Source organism: Microtus oregoni, unplaced genomic scaffold (genome assembly GCF_018167655.1).
Source record: "Microtus oregoni isolate MIOR12 unplaced genomic scaffold, Mior012 000007F_ref0000211, whole genome shotgun sequence".
NCBI classification, from domain to species: Eukaryota; Metazoa; Chordata; class Mammalia; order Rodentia; family Cricetidae; genus Microtus; species Microtus oregoni.
The window spans coordinates 32,327,542-32,351,488 of record NW_024543066.1 but is presented as its reverse complement, the minus strand read 5'-3'; the positions used below and the strand labels follow the sequence as shown (position 1 = coordinate 32,351,488).

The 23,947-nt window shown below is 43.7% G+C and overlaps 2 protein-coding genes across 2 annotated transcripts; one reads left to right on the top strand and one right to left on the bottom strand.

Moving 5' to 3' along the window:
- Positions 1-3,163: 3,163 nt before the first annotated feature.
- LOC121451081 (60S ribosomal protein L27a-like) lies at positions 3,164-3,727 on the top strand. The gene is made up of 2 exons (XM_041656584.1): positions 3,164-3,421; positions 3,536-3,727. The coding sequence occupies exons 1-2, from the start codon at positions 3,164-3,166 to the stop codon at positions 3,725-3,727; spliced, it is 450 nt and encodes a 149-aa protein (XP_041512518.1).
- Positions 3,728-9,262: 5,535 nt separating this feature from the next.
- Sdhaf4 (succinate dehydrogenase complex assembly factor 4) lies at positions 9,263-17,997 on the bottom strand. Its single transcript, XM_041656409.1, has 3 exons — positions 17,846-17,997; positions 15,792-15,941; positions 9,263-9,656 (listed from the first exon to the last, which is right to left on the bottom strand). Exons 1-3 carry the CDS (start codon positions 17,898-17,900, stop codon positions 9,547-9,549), a joined length of 315 nt encoding a protein of 104 aa, XP_041512343.1. The 5' UTR covers positions 17,901-17,997; the 3' UTR covers positions 9,263-9,546.
- Positions 17,998-23,947: the final 5,950 nt, after the last annotated feature.

Here is a 23,947-nt window from a genome sequence, read left to right as displayed (position 1 = left end):
GTTAGAGGAGGCAAGGAAGTTTGATCAAAGAGCCTAGGTTGTGATTTGAGCCTTGAACTGGTTCTCAGCATGCCTGAACATTTTCCTTCACACATTTTGAAGGGAGAGTGGAAGAAGCCTTGGCTCTTGATTACTGAAACAGTCAATTCATTTTGCACGTCAGCATATCTCCTGGGGCCTGTCCCTGGCAGGGCTTCCTCAGCTCTGCAGTGGGGACAAGTGGAGTGCTGTGGGAGGCCTGACAGGAAACATAGCAGCTCTTCAAGCCACGTGACATCCTCTCAGGCACCTGAGCCTTGCCAGAACATCGGAGAAGTTCAATCTATCTTCTCTGTACCTATTTTAGCCTTTTATATTTTTGTTATTTTAAATTTTGGAAAATATCTAAACATGGGAAAGAGTTCAGAATCGTTTTCCTTTGTTCTGTTACTTTGGCACTTAATGTACTTACAGATCAGTTCCTATTTCTGGTAATTTTTTTCATATTTCTCAGTAAAAAATAAGACAGGAATAATTTGGGGTATTCTAAGTAAACTAGTTCTCAAAGGTAAGTTCAGAGACAGAAAGATGGCTCAGCAGTTAAGAGTACTTGCTGTTTTTCCAGAGTTGGTATTCCCAGCACCCCAACTTACCCAGCTCACAACTGTCTGTGTAGTAGATGTCTTAGTAGATCATCTGATGCCCTCTTTTGCCTCCCTAAGGACTAGGTACAAGTATGGACTATATACATACCTATGGCAAACACTCATATACATAAAATAATCTTTAAGCAAGTGGACGCAGCTTCAGGTGGTGTAAAATTCTTGGCTCACTGAAAGAAAACGTCGGTAAAGGTTTTGTGACAACTTAGGTACTTAGAACAGTATAGAGTGCAGGTAGTCTCAGGCATACCAACATGTCACCTCCCTGTCCGCTGAAGAGCTTTTGCCTTCCCTCATACAGGACATTAGCCTGACCTGGCCCAGCCTTATCTTCTTCAGATATCTCATGTATCTATTTATTTGTTGGTTTATTTGATACAGAGCCCTATGATGTCATCCAACTCAGAGGCTCAAGAAATCCCGTGCCCTCCATCTTCCAAGCAGCTGGGACTGCAGGTGCATAGCTTGTGATTGGAGTGACCGTTAGTCACTTGCCACTTGTGACTGGAGGGAGACGTTGCTCTTTTGTCTTCTTAGAAGACCCCAAGGCTGATGGGATGGATGGTTTCGTAGATAATGACATTGCACGTAAGCCAGACGACCTGATTGGAGGAAGGAGAGAAGCTAGCCCTGAAGGTTGTCCTCTGGCCTCCACACACATCTCACGGTACGCATGCTTTTCCAAGCCCCTTTCCCAGAAATAAAGCAATAAAAATTCTAGAAAAGACTCTGAATCTTTTCATATTTTTGAAACACATCTGTTAGACAAAAACAATTTCATTAGTAAATTTGCAAGAAGAATTAAGACAACACATACGTAGGGCAATTTAAAAATTTTAAATTACCAATCGTTCTAAATCAAAGTAAGGAGCAATATACATACTGCCAAAACATTCTTTGAGTGACGGGATTATTTGGTATTACTGACAGGTCCAAAGGATCAGCTCTAAGATACCAAGCTCAGGTCAGATTACCGGGAGATGAAGGAAGTTCAGCCCAGTAGACTCATCACTGTGTACAAAACCACAATGTCAAGCAAATAGGCATTAGCTCATTGGCATGGGAGGCTAAGGGAAGGGACCCATGCTAAAGCAATAGGTAGTGGGACTCAATTCATTTAAAAACAAGATGGCATGAGTCTGTCTATATTTCAGAGGATATTTTGAACACACACATAACATCACACACACACACACACACACACACACACTCAGATTACAAGGAAAATGCGGTGGGTGCTGGATAGAACACAAGCACTTAAAGCTAAACCAGACATTTATCTAGAGACTTGAGGTCAAGGCACCAGTGACAGCAACCTGAATTCTCTATTAGTTTTCATTGTTGCATAAGAAATTAGTAGCATGGAGTAATAGAAATTATTAGTTCCATTTTCCTTGAGTCAGGAGACCAGATACTAGTCAACTGAGCTGCTTCTCCTGGCCTCACCAGGCTGAAAACTAAGTGTTGGATGGGCCGTGACTCCATCTGAGGCTTGAAGGCCTTCATAACTTTATACAGGGTCACAGAGATGACAGGGATGGAAACATATCTCCAACCTGCCTCCTGCAGCATCCCGAGATCTTCTTGTCATCTTTTATTGGCCTGGACTCAGGTGAAGCCAGATTACAAAACCAACCAGTAATGAAGGAGCGTTGGAGTTTATTAAAGCCTTCTTTCAAGCACTAGGCTTGAAAGAAAGACAGGCATGGGTGTGGGTTTCTCAGAGAACAGTCACAATTATGGTTGCCGTTACTGAGGTTTTGCTGGCTTCTGAAGTTACAACTTGAAGGGGTTTGAAGGAGCCCGAATAAGATCACAGGAGGTTCCTATGCACTGGATAAAACAGCAGCCCCTAGGATGCAGGGGATGCAGAGAAGTTAAGATGTTTTTGCTGTAAACAGTCTTGTTTGAGAGATTCCCAGAAAATATCTGTGAAAGAGAAAAGGTCATAATGGGGAGGGACAGAAAGACAGGAGCCTGCATGGAAACATGGGAGGGAGAGCATTGGAAGGAAAGCCCGATGACTCCCACCTGACCTGCTGCGGGAGCCAGGAATTCAAGGCACCATTGATTAAGCCAGTGTTGCCCCATGGAGACATACGGTCAAGGACAGTAGGTAAACTGCGCCCTCTTAGGGCACAAATGATGTACAACCTTGAGTTTCTAGTATCCCCTCTTCCTCATAGATCCACCTCGCAATGTCTTTCCAGATAAGGATTCTTCAACTTTCTTGTTGTTGGTTTGTTTGTGTTTTGAGATCTGGCCTCACTGACAGACTTGGAACTTACTCTGTAGACCAGGCTGGCCTCGAACTCAGAGAGCAACCTGCGTCTGTGTCTCCCAATTACAGGAGTCTTTAACTTTTAAGTTTGCTATAGCATGCACTCTGTAAAGCCATGCAAAAGGGGAGAGATTTCTCAGAAAACTGTGGTTGACTTTTCATGCCATTCTTGTCTTGCACTTGGAAAATTCCACTCCTACTTATAATATTAGCTTTCGAGCTTTTCCTTTCTGCCACGGCCATGCCATCCAGACTGAGAAAGACCAGGAACCTCCGGGGCCACGTGAGCCACGGCCATGGCCGCATTGGTAAACACCGCAAGCATCCAGGAGGACGCGGGAACGCTGGAGGCATGCATCATCACAGGATCAACTTCGACAAATATCATCCAGGTTACTTCGGGAAAGTTGGGATGAGGCATTACCACTTAAAGAACCAAAGCTTCTGCCCGACTGTCAACCTGGATAAACTGTGGACGCTGGTCAGTGAGCAGACCCGGGTCAACGCTGCCAAGAACACGACTGGAGTTGTGTGGACGCTGGTCAGTGAGCAGACCCGGGTCAACGCTGCCAAGAACACGACTGGAGTTGTGTGGCCGCTGGTCAGTGAGCAGACCCGGGTCAACGCTGCCAAGAACAAGACAGGAGTTGCTTCCATCATGGATGTCGTGCGATCGGGCTACTACAAAGTTGTGGGGAAGGGAAAGCTCCCTAAGCAGCCTGTCATCGTGAAAGCCAAATTTTTCAGCAGAAGAGCGGAAGAGAAGATTAAGGGTGTTGGAGGTGCCTGTGTTCTGGTGGCCTGAAGCCACTCAGGGAGGCCAATTAAATGCTAACATTTCCCCCCCCCCCAAAAAAAATATCATTTGATGCTAATAAATTGCTAGTAAGTGCTATTACAAATTTTCTCTCCCTGTAACTAATAATTTAAAATTTTCTTTAGGTGTAGAATTGTATAGTCGATTATGTAGTTGTAGTATTGTGTGCAGGCACATGTGTGCTATGACATGTGCAGAGGTCGGAGGACAACATTGCAGAGTCAGCTCTCTCTCTACTATTACATAGATTCTGAGATTAGAACTCAAGACATCAGATTTACATGGCAAGTGCTTTTACTCCCTAAGCCGTCTCATCAGCCCCAAACCATTCTTTTCATACAATGAACATTTACTTTTTTATTTAATTTTTAAACTCTTTTTTATTGAGCTATATATTTTTCTTTGCTCCTCTCCCTTCCTCTCCCCTCTTCTACCCTCCCCTATGGTTCCCATATATACTCAGGAGATCTTGCTTTTTTCTACTTCCCATGTAGATTAGATCCATGTATATCTCTCTTAGGATCTTCATCGTTGTCTAGGTTCTCTGGAATTGTGAATTGTAGGCTGATCTTCTTTGTTTTATGTCTAAGAGCCACTTATGAGTGAGTACATATGATATTTGTCTTTCTGGGTCTGGGTCACCTTACTCAATATGATATTTTCTAGATCCATTCATTTGCCTGCAAATTTCAAGATGCCATTATTTTTTTCCACTATGTAATTACTCCATTATGTAAATGTACCACATCTTCCTTCCTCATTCTTCAGCTGAGAGGCATTTAGGTTGTTTCCAGGTTCTGGCTATGATAAACAATGCTGCTATGAACATAGTTGAGCACATGTCCTTGTGGTACGATTGAGCATCCTTTGGGTATATATCCAAAAGTGGTATTGCTGGGACTTGAGGAAGGTTGTTTCCTAATTTTCTGAGAATTTGCCACACTGACACCCAAAGGAATTGTACCAGCTTGCATTCCCACCAGCAATGCAGAAGTGTTCTCTTTACCCCACATCCTCTCCAGCAAAAGTTGTCATCAGTGTTTTTGATCTTGGCCATTTTTACAGGTGTAAGATGGAATCTCAGAGTTGTTTTGATTTGCATTTCTCTGATGACTAAGGATGTTGAACATTTCCTTAAGTGTCTTTCAGCCATTTTAAATTCCTCTGTTGAGAGTCCTCTGTTTAAGTTTATACCCATTTTTTAAATCAGATTATTTGTTCTTTTGATGACCAATTTTTTGAGCTCTTTGTATATTTTGGAGATCAGCCCTCTGTCTGATGTGGGGCTGGTGAAGATCTTTTCCCATTCTGTCATTTTGTCTTGTTGATCATGTACTTTGCTTCTCAGTTTCAGGAGGTCCTATTTATTAATTGTTTCTCTCAGTGTCTGTGCTACTGGGGTTATATTTAGGAAGTGGTCTCCTGTGCTAATGTGTTCAAGTGAACTTCCCACTTTCTCTTCTATGAGGTTCAGTGTGGCTGGCTTTATGTTGAGGTCTTTGATTCATTTGAACTTGAGATTTGTGCATGGCAATAGATATGGATTTATTTTCATTCTTCTACATGTTGATATCCAGTTATGCCCAAACCATTTGTTGAATATGCTTTCTTTTTTCCATTTTAAATTTTTAGCTTCTTCGTCAAAAATCAGGTGTTCGTAGGCATGTGGATTGTCATCTGGGTCTTTGATTCAGTTCTATTGGTCCTCCTGTCTGTTTTTATGCCAATACCACGCTGTTTTCAATACTGTAGTTTTGTAGTAGAGTTTGAAGTCAGAGCTTGTGATGCCTCCAGAAGTTCCTTTATTGTACAGGATTGTACTTTCCTTTCCCCATGGAGTCCAGGGTATTGAACTAAGGTCATTAGACTTGGCAGCAAGTGCCTTTTCCAGCTGAGCCATTTCACTGGCCTGAAATATGTTATTATTAGCAAGGGTTTATTATCTTAAGATTTTGTTTACCATATGCATATGTATAGATGTGTGTGTGTGTGTGTGTGTGTGTGAACTCATTACACAGATAAGGCCAGCTTCAAACTCCCAGAGACCCACCTCCCTCTGTCTCCCAAATCCTAGGATAAAAGGAAAAAAACTTACTTACTTATACTTGCTTTGGAAGTATCTAAACTCTTTTCTTGTTCACATATTGTGACAAATAGTATAGAGCAACATAATTTTGACTTTTTATGGTCTTTTGCTAATAATTCAAAATAATTTTGCATATTTTTCAGAAGGTTAATTTAGTAAATGTTGACTAAATTTAGGAGGTTGACTAAATTACAGAATATTTTCAAAATATTTTTACTTAGCAGAAACTACAATAAAGAGAACAAATATTGTTGGTTGCTCACAACCACTTGTAACTCCAATTCCTGGGGATCTGACACCCTATTCTGATCTCCAAGGGCACTGCATGCACTTGGCGTACAAACAAAAGCAGACAACTGTATGCACATAAAATAAAAATATCTTTTTTTAAAAAAAACCTAATGTTAACTTATAGATGACAACTGATAAAAACAAATACAGTTTAACTAGCATATGAATTAGTTGCTTGACCTAGTTTAAAGTGTTTAGCCACTGGCTGGAGAGTTGGCTCAGCAGTTAAGAGTACTTGTTGATCTTGCAGAGGACCAGGGTTCAGTTCTCAGGCCCTACCTGGCAGCTCACAAGCATCTGTAACTCCAGTTTCAGGGAATCCAATATCCTGACCTCCTCAAGCACCAAGCATGCATATGGTGCACGTATATACATCATACACGCAGCCAAAGCACTCATACACATCATCACATTTGTCCTCTCCGATGGTTTCCGCATATTCCTGTCATAGCGCACTTAGAACTCACATCACTCAATGGTTAGCCCTCTGCATGCTACTGTCTGTTGGCTCTGCAAACCCGTTCTTCTGGAGCAACTCACACAGTCAGGAGGGCTGAAGGCCCAAACTCTGCAACAGAGGACACTCAGCAGAAGATGCTTCTGGCGAGCCTGGAGGATCTGAGGCAGCTCTAACCACGGGGTAGAGGCTGCTATCGAAGTCAACTGAGTAGACTCTTCCATCCTCTGCTTTTCTACACCCTAATTTTATATCTCACTGACTAATACGCATTTCATTCCACCCACCCATATTATCACTATTGTTAACTAATAATTCTTCAACGAATTCACATAAAAGTATTTTAATTCAAATATTTCAAAGTTTGCTTTTCTTAATCATTCCCACAGGAAGCCTGGTGATTTGGAAAAACACATCCATGGTTAAGAATAGTGAACAAGCTGGGCGATGGTGGCGCATGCCTTTAATCCCAGCACTCGGGAGGCAGAGGCAGGCGGATCTCTGTGAGTTCGAGACCAGCCTGGTATACAAGAGCTAGTTCCAGGACAGGCTCAAAAACCACAGAGAAACCCTGTCTCGAAAAACAAAAAACAAAAAACAAACAAACAAACAAAAAAAAAAGAATAGTGAACACAAGAAACGACATGTGTCACGATCTACAGAAAATGACATGCATGCTAAAATTGCCCTCAGACATCTACAAGGATGCTTCTGGAAGAAATCATCTCTTCTTGCTGTTTTTTTGTTCAAGTTTTTGTTTTCCCTCTTAAAGGCTTTTAAAGAAACCGCTGCCCAGGCCGTTTTCAAACTCAGTCTTCGGGCTGGCAAGATGGCCTAGTGGCTAACAGCACTTGCTGCCAACCAAGCTTGATAACCCGAGAGCAATCCCAGGAATCTACATAGTGGAGAGAGGACCTGTTCCTGTACTAATTCCTCATAATCTCTTTCGCGCACGGGCACACACATGAGCACACACTAACACATCCCTCCCCATGGTTGTTTCTCTCGGGAATCCTGAGGCATAGTGTTGTGTGACATTTTGCTTGTTTCTGACAAAGAAAGCTTGTCTGGAGATGAGAGGGTGGAGCTAGTCACTAGTCAACCACGCACACACCTTCAATCCCCAAATCTGGGAGAAAGAAGTGGAAAGATCAGGAGTTCAAGGTCACCCTGGGCTCTGTGAGATTGAATCAGTCTAAAGAAGAAACTGGCGGGGCGGTGGAGGCCCACACATTTAATCCCAGCACTAGGACACAGAGAGAGCAATAGAAGGCAGGAGGAGGCAGGAGCTCATGGCACTCAGTCCAAGGATTCATAGAGGTGGGATTGCCCTTTTGGTCTGAGGTAGAGGTAAGACCTAGGGGCTGGCTGTTCTGCTTCTCTTATCCATCAGCGTCCACCTTGATATCTGACTCCTGGTTTTTATTATTAAGCCCCATTAGAATTCACACTACACACATGAATTCATTAATTTAATCTACCCAACTGTCCTGTCAGCCACTATTATCCCCAGTTTACACAAAGGGCTACAGTGTACAGGGACATTTAATCACAGATTCGGGGTGATAGTGACATCAAGAAGTGGGGCCAGAACTGAGTTTAAGTCATTTGGCTCCAAATTAAATATTCTGTATGATCACTATGGCCTTCATTGTTATTTCTTAGCCCCCATTTTAAAAGTCACTATTGGGCCAGTGAGGTGGCTTACTGGGTCAAAGGCCTACTGCACAAGCTTGACCACCTGACTTCTTGATTCCTGGAACCTAGCTGGAGGGAGAAAATTCACTCCGCACATCTGCCCTCATACACTCTCTCTCTTTACACACACACACACACACACACACACACACACACACACGCAAAATCTTTTAAAGCTACTATTCTAGTGTCCTAAGTTTATTTCTGTTGCTTTAATAAAACACTGGCTACAAGCAACTCAGATAGGAAAGAATTTGTTTCATCTTACCATTTAAAGTCCATCATGAAGGGAAAGCAGGGTCAGTACATCAGGAACTGAGCAGAGGAGAGCAGTTAAGCGGCTCGTCCTCCATGGCTGGTTCAACTTGATTTTTCCTGCAGTCCAGGCCCACCTGCCCAATGGTAGCACTGCCCACAGTAACTGGGCCCACCCACGTCAGTCATTAATGAAGAAAATGCTCCACAGACTTTGCCCACAGGGCCAGTCTGATAGAAACATTTTCTCAACTGAGGCTCCTGCTTCCAAAATGACTCTGGTTTATGTAAAGTTGACGAAAACTTACGCGCACACCTAGTCATAGCAACAGCCATGTAAAGGTTAGTTTCTTGGGGTGGGGAGATGGCTTTGTGGTTAAGACAGGGTACCACTTTGCAGAGGACCTGAGTTTGGTTCCCAGTATCCAGGTCAGCAGGCTCACAACAGCCCATGACTACAGCTCCAGACAACCTGACTCCCTCTTCCGGCTTCTATGGCAACTGCATTCGTGCACACATACACAGACATACAGGTATAAATACAGAGGTTTAGAGCACCTTGTTGCTCTTGCAGAGGACCTGGGTTCAGTTTCCACCGCACACATGAGAGCTCACAACAACCCATAACTCCAGTTCCAGGGGGTCTGGTGCCCTCTTCTGGCCTTCATGAGCACCAAGCACAAAGTTACATGCAGGAAAAACACTCACACGTATAAAATAATCAATCTAAAGAAAATCTTTTAAAACTATTTATTTCCATGTGCATTTTATAAGCAGCTGATTAAATCGCTAACGATCAAGGCAAAGGCGTGCAGCTCTCATGGCACTCCCACCCCGACAGACTTCAGCTGACGTGTGAAGGAAAAGGGTCTCCACCTTCCTAATCTACAGCAGTGTTTGTTCCGCAAGGCCGTCAGTCTTTTACAACACAGGACGAAAATGACATGACTTCAACGATAGTTCAAAGGAAAACAATGTGAAGTCATTAGAAAAAGGTTCTGCAGTTCATGAATGTGCCACTTAAAAGTCGATACAGCGTCCTTTCCGTTCCCAGTCTCCATATCGCGTAGGCTCTGGGCCCCTGGGTCCACCTTTTTCTTTGGTGACTGGATTCACATCATCTGGAAACTCTAAGGAAGACAGGAGACATGAACAAGGCGGTCAGCCTTGGAAGATGGAAGAAAACAATGTGGTCAGCTTTGCGGACAGGGCTGCACAAGCTGGTTGGGAGTGCCTGGCTTATCCAGTCTTTAAAAGAGTCATATACATGGTTCTTCCTCTTCTACCTCCGGAACCTGAGATAGACATTTTTCATATCCAATCAACTTCACCACTAACACTAATGACTTCCAATTCGTGGAACACTTTCAGGTCTAGAAACTACTAGAATATAGTTTCAAATGTGGTGCTGGACCCAACAGGAGGGAAGCAGTGAGGCCAGGGTGTTTCTTCACTGAACTTGGAAGGCTTAGAAACAAGTTCAATGTCTCCATTTTCTTTCCGGTATGACATGCGTGGTGTGTGCCTATCGGAGGTGGTAGTCATACTTACCTCACAGCACTGACTGAACAAGCGTATGTAAAGCGTTTAGCACAGAGACAGGTATGTATAGGTGACTGGTTTTACTTGTGAGCGCTACTGCTCCTTAACAGAGGCTTTGGCTTCAGCAGATGGGTTGTACGAGCATTATGTGAAATCATCGACTTGATACTGTGTGTTCATGGGTTGAGAACAGTGCTCAGTAACAGAATGCGTGCTTTAGCACGAGTCAAGTTCAGTCTCCAGTAACAAACATATGCAAGCATATGCTCGCGCGTGCACGCACACGCGCGCGCACACACACACACACACACACACACACACACACACACAAATGTGCTACATTTTCCTGATAGGAGTCCTCACTGTGAGTCAAGTCAAATTCTGACGATTTTAATTTTTAATTAATTGGTCAATTTGATGTTAGGTATCACTAATACTGCCAGGTTGGTGTTAAATGCTGAGAGTCAGATGATCCTTCTGTTATAACCTGATACTGGGCTTTCAATTCTCAGCGTTCTATACACCTTAACTCACTCAGTCCACATAATAACTCTATGAGTCAGGAAACAACACTGCCCCTATGTTACAGGTGTACAGAGTTGTTGAGTGTCACACAGCGGGAGAACAGCTGGATGGAACCTGAACTGAAACCCACAGGCTGCTCTCCTTGTGTAGAGAAAGAACAGATGAAGAACCAGCTGTCAGAAAGAACCTCCTATCTTGAATGGTGTATTTTTGGAAAACTCAAAAGATCATTGCCCCAAATTCTGCAGCCCCTCTGCAGACTAACCAAAGAAGGTACAGAATTCACCTTGAAACTTTCCAAATATTTCTTCAATCTTTATCTTTTCTGTATTTGTGCCTAACTCTCCCCTATCCTGGTCATCATTCTGTCTTCTGGGGAAATTCTGGGCTACCCCCCAAGCCTATAATGGAAGCTCCTCTGCTCCCCATTCCTGGGATTCTCTGGGTGTGATCGCAGGGAAAGCTGAGACAAAACACTCAGACTGTGTGGCTTATGCACTAAAAGTCTCAGTGGGGTGGAGGAGCTTGGCTGGGTTGGAGTGAGGCCCTCTTCCTGAGCTACAGACTACTGTCTTTTCTCTCTGAACTGTCACTTGGAAAAGAGGGAGGCAGTGAGGGTTCCAGTTTCTCTCTCATAAGGGTACTACTAGTCCCACCATGAGGTCCTCACCCACATGATCCCAACCTAATTATCTCCAAATACCCTCACATTTGGGGTCAGGGCTTGGACAGTACTAGCAAAAAAGAATATGCTGAGCTCGTTTGAACGGTGTGATTGTAGTCCCAGCTTTTCAGGAACTGAAGGCAGGAGAAATATTTGAGTCCAGCAGTTCCGGGTTAGTCTAGAACACAAGACCCTCACTACACACACACACACACACACACACACACACACACACACTCTTACTACACACACACACACACACACACACACAGAGACACTCTTACTACACACACACACACACACAGAGACACTCTTACTACACACACACACACACACAGTGAGATCCTTAACACATACACACATGCATGCACATACATGCACATGAATACACTATATGCACATGTATGTGCATATTCATACACACAATGGTATGCACACATTGAGATGCCCCTTCTCACTGCTGAGCACATCAATGAATATCAGATTATAGCGTCATCTCCCACCACCCCGTCCTCCATCGTATCGACATCCACACCAAGGACCATCACACATGGAGACAAAAAAAGTCCCTAAACCTCTTTATAAGGAGGCTCATCTCACTTGGACTCCCACTGGACTTCCTTGTCCCCTGAGTGCTTCTTCTATTCTCACTCTTGAGCTCTCTCTTCTTTGACTATAGCCTCCTGTTTTCCCTTCTCTCCTCTGTACTTCCTGACTTTTGTGTTTGTTATACCCTGGAAGTTCACTGATTCCTCCTCCTCCTCCTATTACCCCTGCCTTACACACTCAGTGTCTCACTCAGCACTCCCGTGGTCTGCTGTGCCATCGGTGTTCTGCCTCTTACATTTCCAGCCGCACCGTGCATGGGTGCTAAAGCATCTTCCTAAAACAGATCTCTTCCACAGTAGACAGAGCAAAGGATGCCAGCCTACAGAGTCTGCCATTTACATAAAACCCTATAAAAAGCAAAACTACAGGGATTGAGAATGAATCAATGGTTGAATGAAGAGGTGGGGATGGAGTTGATTTAAAAATAAGCAAAAGATAACTCTGTAAGGAATAATAACTTACACTTAATGTTGTTTACATGACTGCAAACATTTATGAAAACTCACAGATATGTATCTTTAAATCACACTTTAATAGAGCTGGCCAGACAATCTCCAGCCAAACATTTTGAAAAATTTAACCATATGTGATGGCACACGCCTTTTACCCCAGCTCTTGGGAGGCAGAGTAAGGAGTGAGTTGGAGGCCAGCCTGGTCTACAAAGGGAATTTCAGGCCACCTAGCTAGGGCTGCAGAGTGAGATCTCTTCCCAAAAAATAAAACAAAAATCAAACCAAGACAAATAAACAAACACTTCGCGACAATATCTTTCCTTATTCCCTTCCTGAAATAGGACCTCATGTTGCCCAGGTTGCCTGCCTTCAACTTCTTAACCTCCTTCCGTCCATCTCCCTAGTGCTGGGATTACAGGCATGCACTACCATGTCAGATTTACAGGTTTAGCATGAGGCCAGGGTTCCACGCCTGCTGAGCTGGCACTCTTCCAATGAGTTACCTACCTTCCCTCACTGACCACTCCCGTATTTAAAACTTGTTTTAATGACATTGATTGCTGGTGTGCATGTGCGTATGTGTGTTGTGTATGAGCTTGGATTGTGAGCGTTGAGGGAAGAGGACCGGTTATTCAGGAACCGGTCTTCTCTACAGCCGAGTTCGGGACTGAACTCTAACTGGTAAGTTTTGGAAGCCATGCTGAAGCCCAGATGCCAGCATTTCACTTTTAGCACTTTCGCCTCCAGAACTGTACTGCAAGCCAAAACGAACCTCTTTCCTGATTGGGATTTGCCCATATTCCTGTAAGTAGCCTCACGTGACAGTTAATCTCAGCTGTCATGTGTGCAAGGAAGTGACCTAGGAGACCTATCTGGGTGTTTCTATGAGGGAGCTTCCAGATCGACGGAGAGATCCACCCTGAACGTTCACCCCATACCATGCCTGAGATCCTGAAAACCAGAAAGCAAGCCGGGCACCGGCATTTGCCTCTGCCACCTGCCAACAGACACAATGTGGCTGTCATCTTACGTTCCTGTCACCATGCCTGCCTGTCATGATAGGGCTGCACCCCTCTCAAGCCGTGAGCCACCACAGGCCATCCTCTCCTTTAGCGGCTTCTGTCAGGGACTGTATCAATGCAATAAGAAAAAGCAACCCATACATCCCTTTCCCGTGCTCCTGCCGGGAATCCCAATAAGTTCGCTGACTCACTGATTTGACAGAACCGTTCCTTTGGCCTACAGGCGCCCTATCTGGGATGAATTGACCTTTTAAATATCTCCCCATGAAAAGTCACCCAACACAATCAAAATAAGAACCAGCCTGGAGAACCAGAATTTGGTTCCTGGCGTTAATGCAGGAGACTCCCAGATGTTCTAACTCCAACTCCAGGGAATACAGTAGTTCTGACTACATGCACAGACCCACACACAAAGAGACATACACATACAGATATGCATAATTAAAGTCATACAATTAGAGAAGGAAGAAAAACAATGATAAATTATGTTTAGTCTATTACACTCTGAAAGACAGGAAAAGTATTGGCTCAGGAGCCCAAGACCAAATTCTCAACACAAAGGAGATTTATTTGCCCCAGAGGGACAAAGGCCAGGGAATAAGAGACAAAGACAGGAGATAGAGGACCAAGGAAAGGGCAAAGGGAACCAGGGAAAGAGGATAGGGGTATCTGTCCTGGAGGGATAAAGGTCTACCTCTGGACAGAGAGGAGACAGACATGACACATAGGAAATTAGTCGTTTATAAAGGCACAAGGAAAACCCCGCGTTAGGATGAGATGTGCAATTTTAACTGGCATGTTAATTAGGTGAGTCAAAGGGGTTTTGATCGCTGGAGTTCATCTTTTGACATCTGGATCCTGGTAGTCAGCCTCAGGAGGAGGAAGTGGCCAAATGAGTGAATGTGGCCCTTGGGGGTTTGCTTCAGGAAGGTAATCCAATGGTTTTTAGCAAGATGGAGGGAATGGGGGAGAAGGGGAAGGCCTGCCAGAGCTGCACGTTGGAGTGGGCTAGTGTCCCTTCAGTTGCCACTTTGTGCCCAGTGGACAGATGACAGGGAACAATGAAGGAAGGTTATTAGAGCTAAGAGAATGAGCGATGTCTTCTCTCCAGTATGGAGTCCTGTGTTCTGTCGTTTTCTAAGCCTGGCATCTTCACTGCACCTTGATGCCTCGGCTTTATCTGTACATCAATGATGAGCTACGGCAGTGGATTTTCTTAGCAGCAGAATGTTATCAACAAATGCAGGTTTGTTATTTGGATCACAGAAGATACTAACTTATATGTTTTACCTTTTGAATAATTAAAGTTTAGTAAAAACAAATCAATAAGATAAAACAATCAAACACCCCCCCCCCAAATAACTAAAAAAGTACTCAAACTTAGAAACCCTTTCTTTGAGACCATCTGTGTTGCTCAGGCTAGCCTCACATTCCTGATTCTCTGCTGTCAGTTTACAGAGTGCTGGTATTCCAGACACGTGCCAAGATTTCTAGCTTTACACCTTTTTGGTGAGAGTTGCACATGTGTGTATACTCATGTGTATGATGGAGGAAGGTCATTGGCCAATAAAGAAACTGCTTGGCCCTGTGGGTGGAGTAAACAGAACAAAATGCTGGGAGGAAGAGGAAGTGAGGTCAGAGACTTGACAGCTCTCCTCTAGGGAGCAGATGCCTGAGAGAGACGCCATGCCCCGCTCCCGGCATGAAGCTCCGACCCAGGATGGACTAGGCTAGAATCTTCCCGGTAAGACCGGTTCTCACAGATTATTAGAGATGGGTTGATCGGGATGTGAGAATTAGCCTGTAAGTGCTAGAGCTAAAGGGCCAAGCAGTGCTTAAAAGAATACAGTGTCTGTGTAATTATTTTGGGGCATAAGCTAGCCGAGCAGGCGGCCGGGGTGCTGGGAACGCAGCCCCGCCGCCCTTATTACTTCATGTGTATGCTTGTATGTGTGGCCTTGTGTGGGTGCATCTGTGCACTTTGTGTGGTGTGCATCCATGTACCTCTGTGTGTGTGCATGCAGAGGTCAGAGACTGACTTCAGGTATCTCTCCTGATTGCTCTCCACCTGAAGGTCTCTCATTTGAGCCCAGAGACTGTCAATTCAGATAGTCTAGAGAGCTGACTCGCCCCAGAGCCTCTTTGTGTCTTCTCGGTGCTGGAAATACACTGGGCTGTTATGGCTGTCAGCCCAAGAGTGCTGGAATCTAAGCTCTGGCTGACCCTCAGGCATGTCCGGCAAGTACTTATGCACTTGGCGTCTCACCAACCTGAAACCTTTCAAGAAGTAAGCACCACACCCACAGACCGTCCATATAGGATTTTAACTCACTGACATAGCCTTTAGAAGTGCTAACAGCAAGCGAGAGCACATTTCAGTTCTTGCACTCATGTTCTAGGAGCTAGCATTTCTCTGCTGTGCTAAGCACAGACAGCGGTGACTCCACTCACTCTTCAGCGGCTCCCTCTCCAGGTGTGAGTCCTCTGGAGCATCGAAACGACCCACTGGCAACTTTGACTTCTTAAGAGGCTGCTTCACAGGTTCAGGTTTTCCCTCTTGATAACTCACTGTCCTCAAAGAGTGACTCAGAAGGGAGGATCCTAACGGAGGAAAAAAAAATATTTTACTTTAAAAAAACCCTAATTTTGTCTACTTGTTTTTTTGACCATTTATCATGGTTCAAAAAGGACAAATGGCATACAGTAAAAATTCTTTCCTCCACACCTCGGTTCTACACAGCTATTTCCCTTCGATAAAGACAGATAACCAGTGTTCCAAGCTCGAAAGAGCTAGAAAGTAAGGAGACGGGGAAGTGTACGGAATAGCTTAGTAACCTCGGACTCATCTGGTTTGGGATATGCACAAATATGTACACTGTCTTCTAATAGTGCACTTGGCAGCCTAATTTCCTTACCATACATAGTATGCACACACACTTCTCTCCAAGAGACGCACCTAGCAACATAAGCCCCGCCCCCAGCACCAGGATGGTTGTACATCCCTCTCTGAAGCAAGTAAGGTAAACTGAGCCCTAAAGGTGATTTTTCTTTTTTAAAAAGGAAAATCTTCTATTTACCATCTTATGTCTATTTTGGCAAATGTATGATTGAAGCCAGAAGCATAATAAGGAACATATACAGAAAATGATTATACTACCTAGTATATTAATCAAAATGAGAACAACCCCAGCTCCTTAGTAACCACCTCCTCTTCCCTGTACACCCACTAACGAGGCCCTAGCCGGGCCTTCTTCATTGTGACCCGTGGCTCTCTTGCAGTAGAAGAATTCAAAGTTTCATTTGCGACTTTGCAATCTGTGGCTTTAATTTCAATTCCTTGGATATGGAAGCAGTTGGCTTGTCCCAACCCTGACAGGAGAATCAATTAACAGCATCCTTCCTTTAGGAGTTTACCATGCTGGGGCATGGGAAACACTCCAGAGGGTGGAGTACCCTATGCTAGTGTTTCTGGTATTGTCCAAGCAGCTGTAAGAATAGACAGTGTATCATACACAAGTAAAAGATACCAGCTCACATTTCTGTACGGAGTGATCTCGAAGTAAGAGTAGTTGAAAAAAAAAAAAACAATGGATACAAAATGCATCTAAACATTTCAATGGGAAAATGGGTTCATTAATGTTCCCTTTGCTTTATACTTTACATACGTACATGTCATGTGTGTGTGTATATATATATATATATATAATTTCTGGTATCAAACATGACATAATTATTTTAAAACAGTGGAATGCTGGATAAAACTAAAAAATTAAAGTTACCACCTAAGGGTTTGGAGCTAGCCTTTCATTATCTATAATAGTCTGTATAGATCAAGATTTTAACAACCAACAGGTATTAAGTATTTGAAGGGAAAAACTGGAAAGTTTATTTATAAAAAAAATTCGGGCTACTTGTTAAGACAGCAGTGATTCTGTCTTCAGTTTCCGTAATTTCTCAGCGAAGTCATCAATTAAACTAACATTCTGCATCTTCGGGATGCTAATTGAGGAAAATACTGAGAAATAATGCAACAGTTTTGAAAACGTTAGTTTCTACAGAAAGCATGCAAGTATCTTTTCTAACAGGTCTTGGATTCGGGTGCTTTTCGTTACGTGTACTCATCTATCTGACTAGTTTGCGGTACATTTGGACCAGGCTGACCTTGAACTCAGGGATACTCCTGCCTCTGCGTTCTTAATGCTGGACTAAAGGTATGCACCACCTGCCCGGTACAAATTATTCTTGATGTAAGCAAACAATAAATTAATGACACTCATCCCCGAAGTGACCTTCTTTTCCATACTATCCCAGCTGCATCCCAGTGCAAGGCGCTCCTAGCAACCCACCCGCAAAGCCTGGGTCCCTCCGCTAAGCACACCGGAAAGGCTCGACCCAGGAGGTCACAAGGCATCGCGGCCAGGTCTCCGCGCCGGCGCATTTGCATGTCAGAAACCGGCTTTCCCGGAGGGTCCCCGAGTCTCGGGACCCCGGGCGGATCGCCTTACTTGTTGCTCTCCAGAAGGAGGCCACCAGAGACCCCGTAAGGCCTGTCGAGACCATACTGCCTTCTCCCGCAGCGCCTGCGCACTCACAGCCACCGCGGAGCTCCACAGGGGACCCGCGCGGGCGGTCTGCGCAGGCGTCAACGACAGCAGAATTGGGCGGAGCTTCGCTTTGTCCGTCGGACTGACCCGGTTCAGGCCTCCCAGTACTGCCTCTTGTAATTCTGCATAGCCACGCCCCCAACCTCTATCGGACTCTGTCCCTGGCAATCGCTCTTAGCCATTCCAAAGGACACAAAAGACAAAACCGAAAGCCTGCACGGAAGTTACAGGTTCTAGAGTTCACACCACCCTAGTGTGTAGTGTGCTTGCCTATCTAGAGGAGGAAGTTCAAAGCACAACAAGGAGCCGGAAACATGAATCAACTTAATCTGATTACGTATTTTAGACATGCATTAATAACATATATATATACTGACTAGATACGAATAATTTTTAAGTTTCATCACATACCACATAGGTGTGCCAAAGTATTGCTCCATAAATCTGTAGTTAAAATACATAAAGATTTAATTATAGTGAACCTTCCCATATTTTAAAAACAAAATTTTAGTAAGTTCGGCATATTCAGTCATGTGATTATTGAGATGGTGCCGTGTCAGAGATCTTTTAAAAAATATTTTAAAATCTTGAGGGGCTGGAGAGACGGCTTCTGTTTCAAAGGACCTGCATTTAGTCCCAGCACCTACATGGCAACTCACAGGTTTGTAACTCCAGTTCCAGAGTGTCTGACAGCCTCTTCTGGACTTTGTTGACAGTAGGCATGCACACAACATACATACATACATACATGCCAGCAAAACACTCATTAAAAAAAACCTTAAAATTTTTCATGTAAAAACCTATATAAATGACAAATAATGAAAAGCTCTCCCCTCCCCCATTACTAGAAAACAAAACAAATCCATAGCTGTTTGGATGAATTACTTCATGAAATCCCTGTCTTGGAGTCAAAAGAGTTGACCATCAAGAAGACCCGCGATAGCAACTTTTCTTACCACAGCTGCTTGCTCTGTGGCTCCACTAATACACCCACAAAGGTATTAAGAACAAAGGCGTACATGTACATTTAACTGTCTTTCCCCTCCCGGGACTAATTGGCTAGCACCACTACTTAGCAGTTCCAATGACTGACTTGACCTGTACTAGAGTATTAAGCAGTCCAAAAGATTAAGGGAATCAATCCAACTATCATGAAGAAGGTAGCAATTTGCTTTTAAATAATTATGATGTTTGGACTGTTTTCCCTGAATTGTTTCCTTTTATACATATCACTTCATTTGTGAAAGCTTTGTATGAGGACTTTAAACAGTGTCCCATACAAAATTGCTTATCAAAAGAACTTCCTACCTGTGAAAGTAAATGCAATATCAGAAGGATCCACCAATCCTATCAAGTATTCTATCTTCCAGACTTTGGTCTTGTAGGTTTGGTTTTGGAGCCAGGTGATGAAATACTTTGGTATGCTGTCCCTAAAAGACATCATGTACAGTTAATAGTCTTGAGTTCACTTGTGTTGACCGGAGTCCAGAGAGTAGAAGAGGGAGACCCCATTTACGTCTCTATGCTATGCCTATGTTTGGCTTCCCATTTGAGAAGACATTCTACCATAAACTGTCACTGCCTATTATTTCCCAGTGTACCAGTGTTGCGGAGTGTTGTCCACCAAGAGAGCAGGTGATTACTTCAAGCATGAGTTACTCTACACAGCTGGGGCTGTTAGCTTTCCCTGGTTAGACTACCCCAAGATCCTATCCACTCTCCCCCATGCCTCTTTCAGAAGCCTGTAATTCTGCCCCAGTTACACAAGGTCTTGGAAAATGTTAAGAGAATACAAACATAGAATGAGAACTAGACAGAAGTCCATTAATGTAGTTATGGGAACATTGTCATCTATGCTGGTGTGGGGCTTTTCGGGTATGTGGCTGTTTGGGGGTTACCCATGCTCCTGGTTCACCAGTCTTGACAGGAGAGACATCATTCCTTTGGTCTCTCATTGATGAGTGTGATGCCTGACCAGAATTTGTATTTTTAATAGTTTCTTATCAAGGAAGATGGCAAGAACACTGTACTATATTTCCTTTTCCACTGGCTCATACATGTTTACATGTCATTTTCTGTCTTTTCACCATAGTATTTGTGGTGTTTGAATGAGAATGCCCCTATAGGCTCCTATATGCAAATGTCTGGGGACAAACTGGTTGTTTTAGGAAGGATTAGGAGATTGTTGGAGGTTGTCACTGGGAGTGGTTTCAAACTTTGAGGTTTCAAAAGCCCAAGCCAGGCTCCGTGCCACTCTCTGCCTGTGGATCAGGCTGTAAAGAGAAATACAAAATGTATAGACAGTTTGTGGGGCAAAAGGGTACTGGGGAATATCCTGTTGGAGCCAAGCCCTGTGCTCAAGGGGACACAAGTTTAAAGGACTCAGTCAAAATGGAATGAAGGGAACACCTTATTGTCTCAGGGCAAGACTCCACCCAGCTAAGTCTCCAACTGCTGAATAGAGTAAGCAAAGTTTAAGGAACAAAGAAAATCAACAATGTAAGGTTTATGCAAATATAATTCAAGGAGGGGCCAGGTTCCAGCACCAGAAAACAGATTTTGGCATCTAGGGCCACATGGTTCTGGCGTTAGTGTTCAGAAAGACACAGAAAAGGGATACGGAATCTTTTTCCAGTTAACGAGGCCATGCTTGTGGCAGGGAGTCCTGCATGGAGGCCTGGAGAGACCAGTCATTTCATGAAGCTGTGAAGGGGAAGCCTGGATTGTCTTGGAGACCCCAAGATGTAAAGAGATGCCAGAGCTGTGGGATAGCTGTCAGGGAAAACTGTAGCATCAATCAGAAATAGTAGATATTGCAGTCAGCAAAGATGGAAGAGAGGAAGAGTCATCTAAGTCCTTTGCCATAGGACACAAAGATACAGGATCTGGAGTTTGTTCTGATGATGCTTCCTTATGTCTGTCCCCTTGCCTCCCATGAAGGATATCAATGCATAGTCTGTGGCACTGTGTGCTGGAGTATATGATTTGCTTTTTGATTTGACAGTTGAGTCTCAAGAGACATGGACTTTGGAAAGAGTATTGCAACTCAAAGACCATGGGGACTTTTGAAGCTGGACTATAAACTATTGATGGCCAGGGGCCGGGTTGTGGTGGTGTAGATATGAATGGCTCCCATAGGCTCATATATCTGAACGTCTGGTCCCCAGCTGGTAGACTGTTTTGAAGAGGATTAAGAGGTGTCTTGTTGGACAGGTGTGTCAATGGGATGGGCTTTGAGGCTGCTAAAGCCCATGCTAGATTCAGTGCCACCCTGAGGCCTGTGAGTCAGGATGCAAAGATCCCAGCTACTCTTCCACTACGCCTTTCTGCTTACTGCCATCATGATCACGGAGAACTCTCTAAAACCATAAAGTCCCCAGATAAACGCTTTCTTTCCTAAGAGTTCATAGTGTTATAGTCTCTTCAAAGTAAAAGAACAGTAATCAAGCCTATTATATATAAAGTGATGGTTAGGGTCCTAATTTTATGAGATCCGATTTGTTTTAGACTGATCATCAAACAAAGAAGTGGATGACAGAGATCCCGGGAGGAAGCACTTTAAATGCAAAATGGAGAACAGTGGATGTGAAAGACAAAAGAGGGGCCACAAATCAGACATTATTTTTAGTGATATTGGGTTTGAACCCAGGGCTTCACACGAGCTTTTGAGATAGGATTTTGAGTACTTCAAGAAGGCCTGTCTGTCCTATCTCAGTCTCCCTGGCCACTAGGATTACAGGCATGTACAGTGCTTGGCTAATGTTTTTTAATTGGTGCTATTATGAAACTTTTTATATGGTTGGTGAATCCTTGGCATTAATGGCCCCTTTTCAACTTTCTTAAATTATAAAAAACAATGTTATTTCAATGTGACCAACATGAAATTATTAAATACAGTTTTGTTACTAAGCCGTGCGGAACCACTAGCACTTAAACCTGTGTACAAGTCTACATGCATTTCTGTAGAACAGTGGTTCTCAACCTGTAGGTTGTGACCCCCACAGGCAACATATCAGATAATTTACATTCTGATTCATAACAGTAGCAACACTACAGTTATGAAGTAACAAAATAATTTTCTGATTGCCGGTCCTACAACATGAAGAACTGTATTAAACAGTTACAGCATTAAGAAGGTTGAGAACCACTGCTCTAGAATTAAAAAATAATCTAACAGGATTTAGCATTAATATAAGGAAAAACGGAAACTGGTATATAATATGCAGAATTCTTATCAAGCTAATTTCAAATAAGCAAGTCTTGGCATTCTATCTATATGCACTATTTATTGGTTATCTGTCAAATACATTATTTGTGCTTGAACTTTTCAGTTTGAGCCCAGATTGGGATGAGCCCTGATGGACCACTCTTCTTTTGGGGGCTGCTTCTTGGGCAAGCTCCCTGTCTACTGGGCACTGTGGTTCTCTTCTCATGACACCTAATCTTGCAGGTTGACATGAGATGGTGGGGAGTGCTATAAATAGTCAAGATCTTTTAAGACTAGGCCCATAGGGAGAGATGGCTCAGCAATTAAGGGCACTACTAGCTGCTCTCCCAGAGAACCCACGTTTGATTCTCGGTCCACCCAAAAGTGATTCACAACCATCTGTAACTCCAATTCCTGGGACTCAGACACCCTCTTCTGGCTTGTGCAGGCAACCAAGTAGTATGCATGCAGGCAAAACACCAATACACATAAAATAATTTAAAAAAACCAGAAAGCTAGGTCAATAATTGGTACACTGTCATACTCATAGAATGTTGTTTGAAAAGTCAAGGTCTCACATATCCCAGGCTGGCTTCCACCTACTACTAGGGATGATCATCACCTTCTGATCCTGCTCTAGCTTCTAAAGGCTGAGATCAAACTGGCTCGTGCCACCACGCCCATGTCAGGCAAGCACACTACCCACTGAGCTACACCCCCAGTACCCTACTCACTTTTCCTATTCAGACTAGAACCTAAGGACAACCTAGTTGTCCTGGGACAAGGTAGCCCCAAGACTTAGGAAACTGATTCTGGCTCTCCCTGAGAGCAGTTGGCAAGGCTCATTGGCATGATCAAATTTACAAGGGAAAGATCAAAATTTGGGTTTTAGCCTGGTCATGGCGGTGCACGCCCTTAATCCCAGCACTTGGGAGCCTGATGCAGGTGGATCTCTATGAGTTTGAGGTCAGCCGGGTCACAAAGTGAGTTTTTGAACAGTTAGAATGTTACACAGAGAAACCCTGCCTCAAAACCTACCCCTGCCGGTACCACCAAAATAAAATTGTTTTGTGCCCAATCAGTATCATTCTGTCTTTTCTCAGAGATGAGGTTTAAATAACTGTTTTAAATCAAATAATTTGTCCAAGGTACTCCAGCTAGAGAGATGCCAGTTTACGCTAGGGCTCTGGACCAAGTTATGTTTTGAAACTTAAACATCTTCACTGGACCACACTACTCAGGAAGTCCCTATAAGTCTTCACGAAGCTAAAGTGATACTTTGCAAGAAAAGCAGGATTATTGTTAGAATTGCCCTTTCCTATTTTGAAAACTCAGAGGGTCAGGTACATCTGTTGTCCTTCATGACCCTAGCATTGGCACAAAACCTGGCTGTGGTCACCTGGTACTCCCATCAGACTGAATCTAGAGGGTGGAGTTGAAAGCCAGTCCTAACACCCTCCAGGCAGCAAGTATACACATCTTCCTTCACTCTTCTCAGGGTCAGAGTTCAGATGGGAGTGTGGATCTCACTTCCCTTTGCAGCAAGTATACACATCTTCCTTCACTCTTCTCAGGGTCAGAGTTCAGATGGGAGTGTGGATCTCACTTCCCTTTGCAGCAAGTATACACATCTTCCTTCACTCTTCTCAGGGTCAGAGTTCAGATGGGAGTGTGGATCTCACTTCCCTTTGGCTTGTCATCCAATCCTGTTCTCTAGTCTTTTCTTAAATTCTTCGAGGCACCTGCTACTCTTTCAATAAATTCTTTTATTCTGTGTTAAGTTACTCATAACCATT

Coding starts and splice junctions, on each gene's coding strand:
- LOC121451081 (XM_041656584.1), top strand. CDS start 3,164: ATGCCATCCAGACTGAGAAAGACCAGGAACCTCCGGGGCCACGTGAGC. Junction 3,422..3,535: donor TGGTCAGTGAGCAGACCCGG/GTCAACGCTGCC, acceptor GTCAGTGAGCAG/ACCCGGGTCAACGCTGCCAA.
- Sdhaf4 (XM_041656409.1), bottom strand. CDS start 17,900: ATGGTCTCGACAGGCCTTACGGGGTCTCTGGTGGCCTCCTTCTGGAGA. Junction 15,942..17,845: donor CTCCTTCTGGAGAGCAACAA/GTAAGGCGATCC, acceptor TTCCTCCGTTAG/GATCCTCCCTTCTGAGTCAC. Junction 9,657..15,791: donor GGAGAGGGAGCCGCTGAAGA/GTGAGTGGAGTC, acceptor TGTCTTCCTTAG/AGTTTCCAGATGATGTGAAT.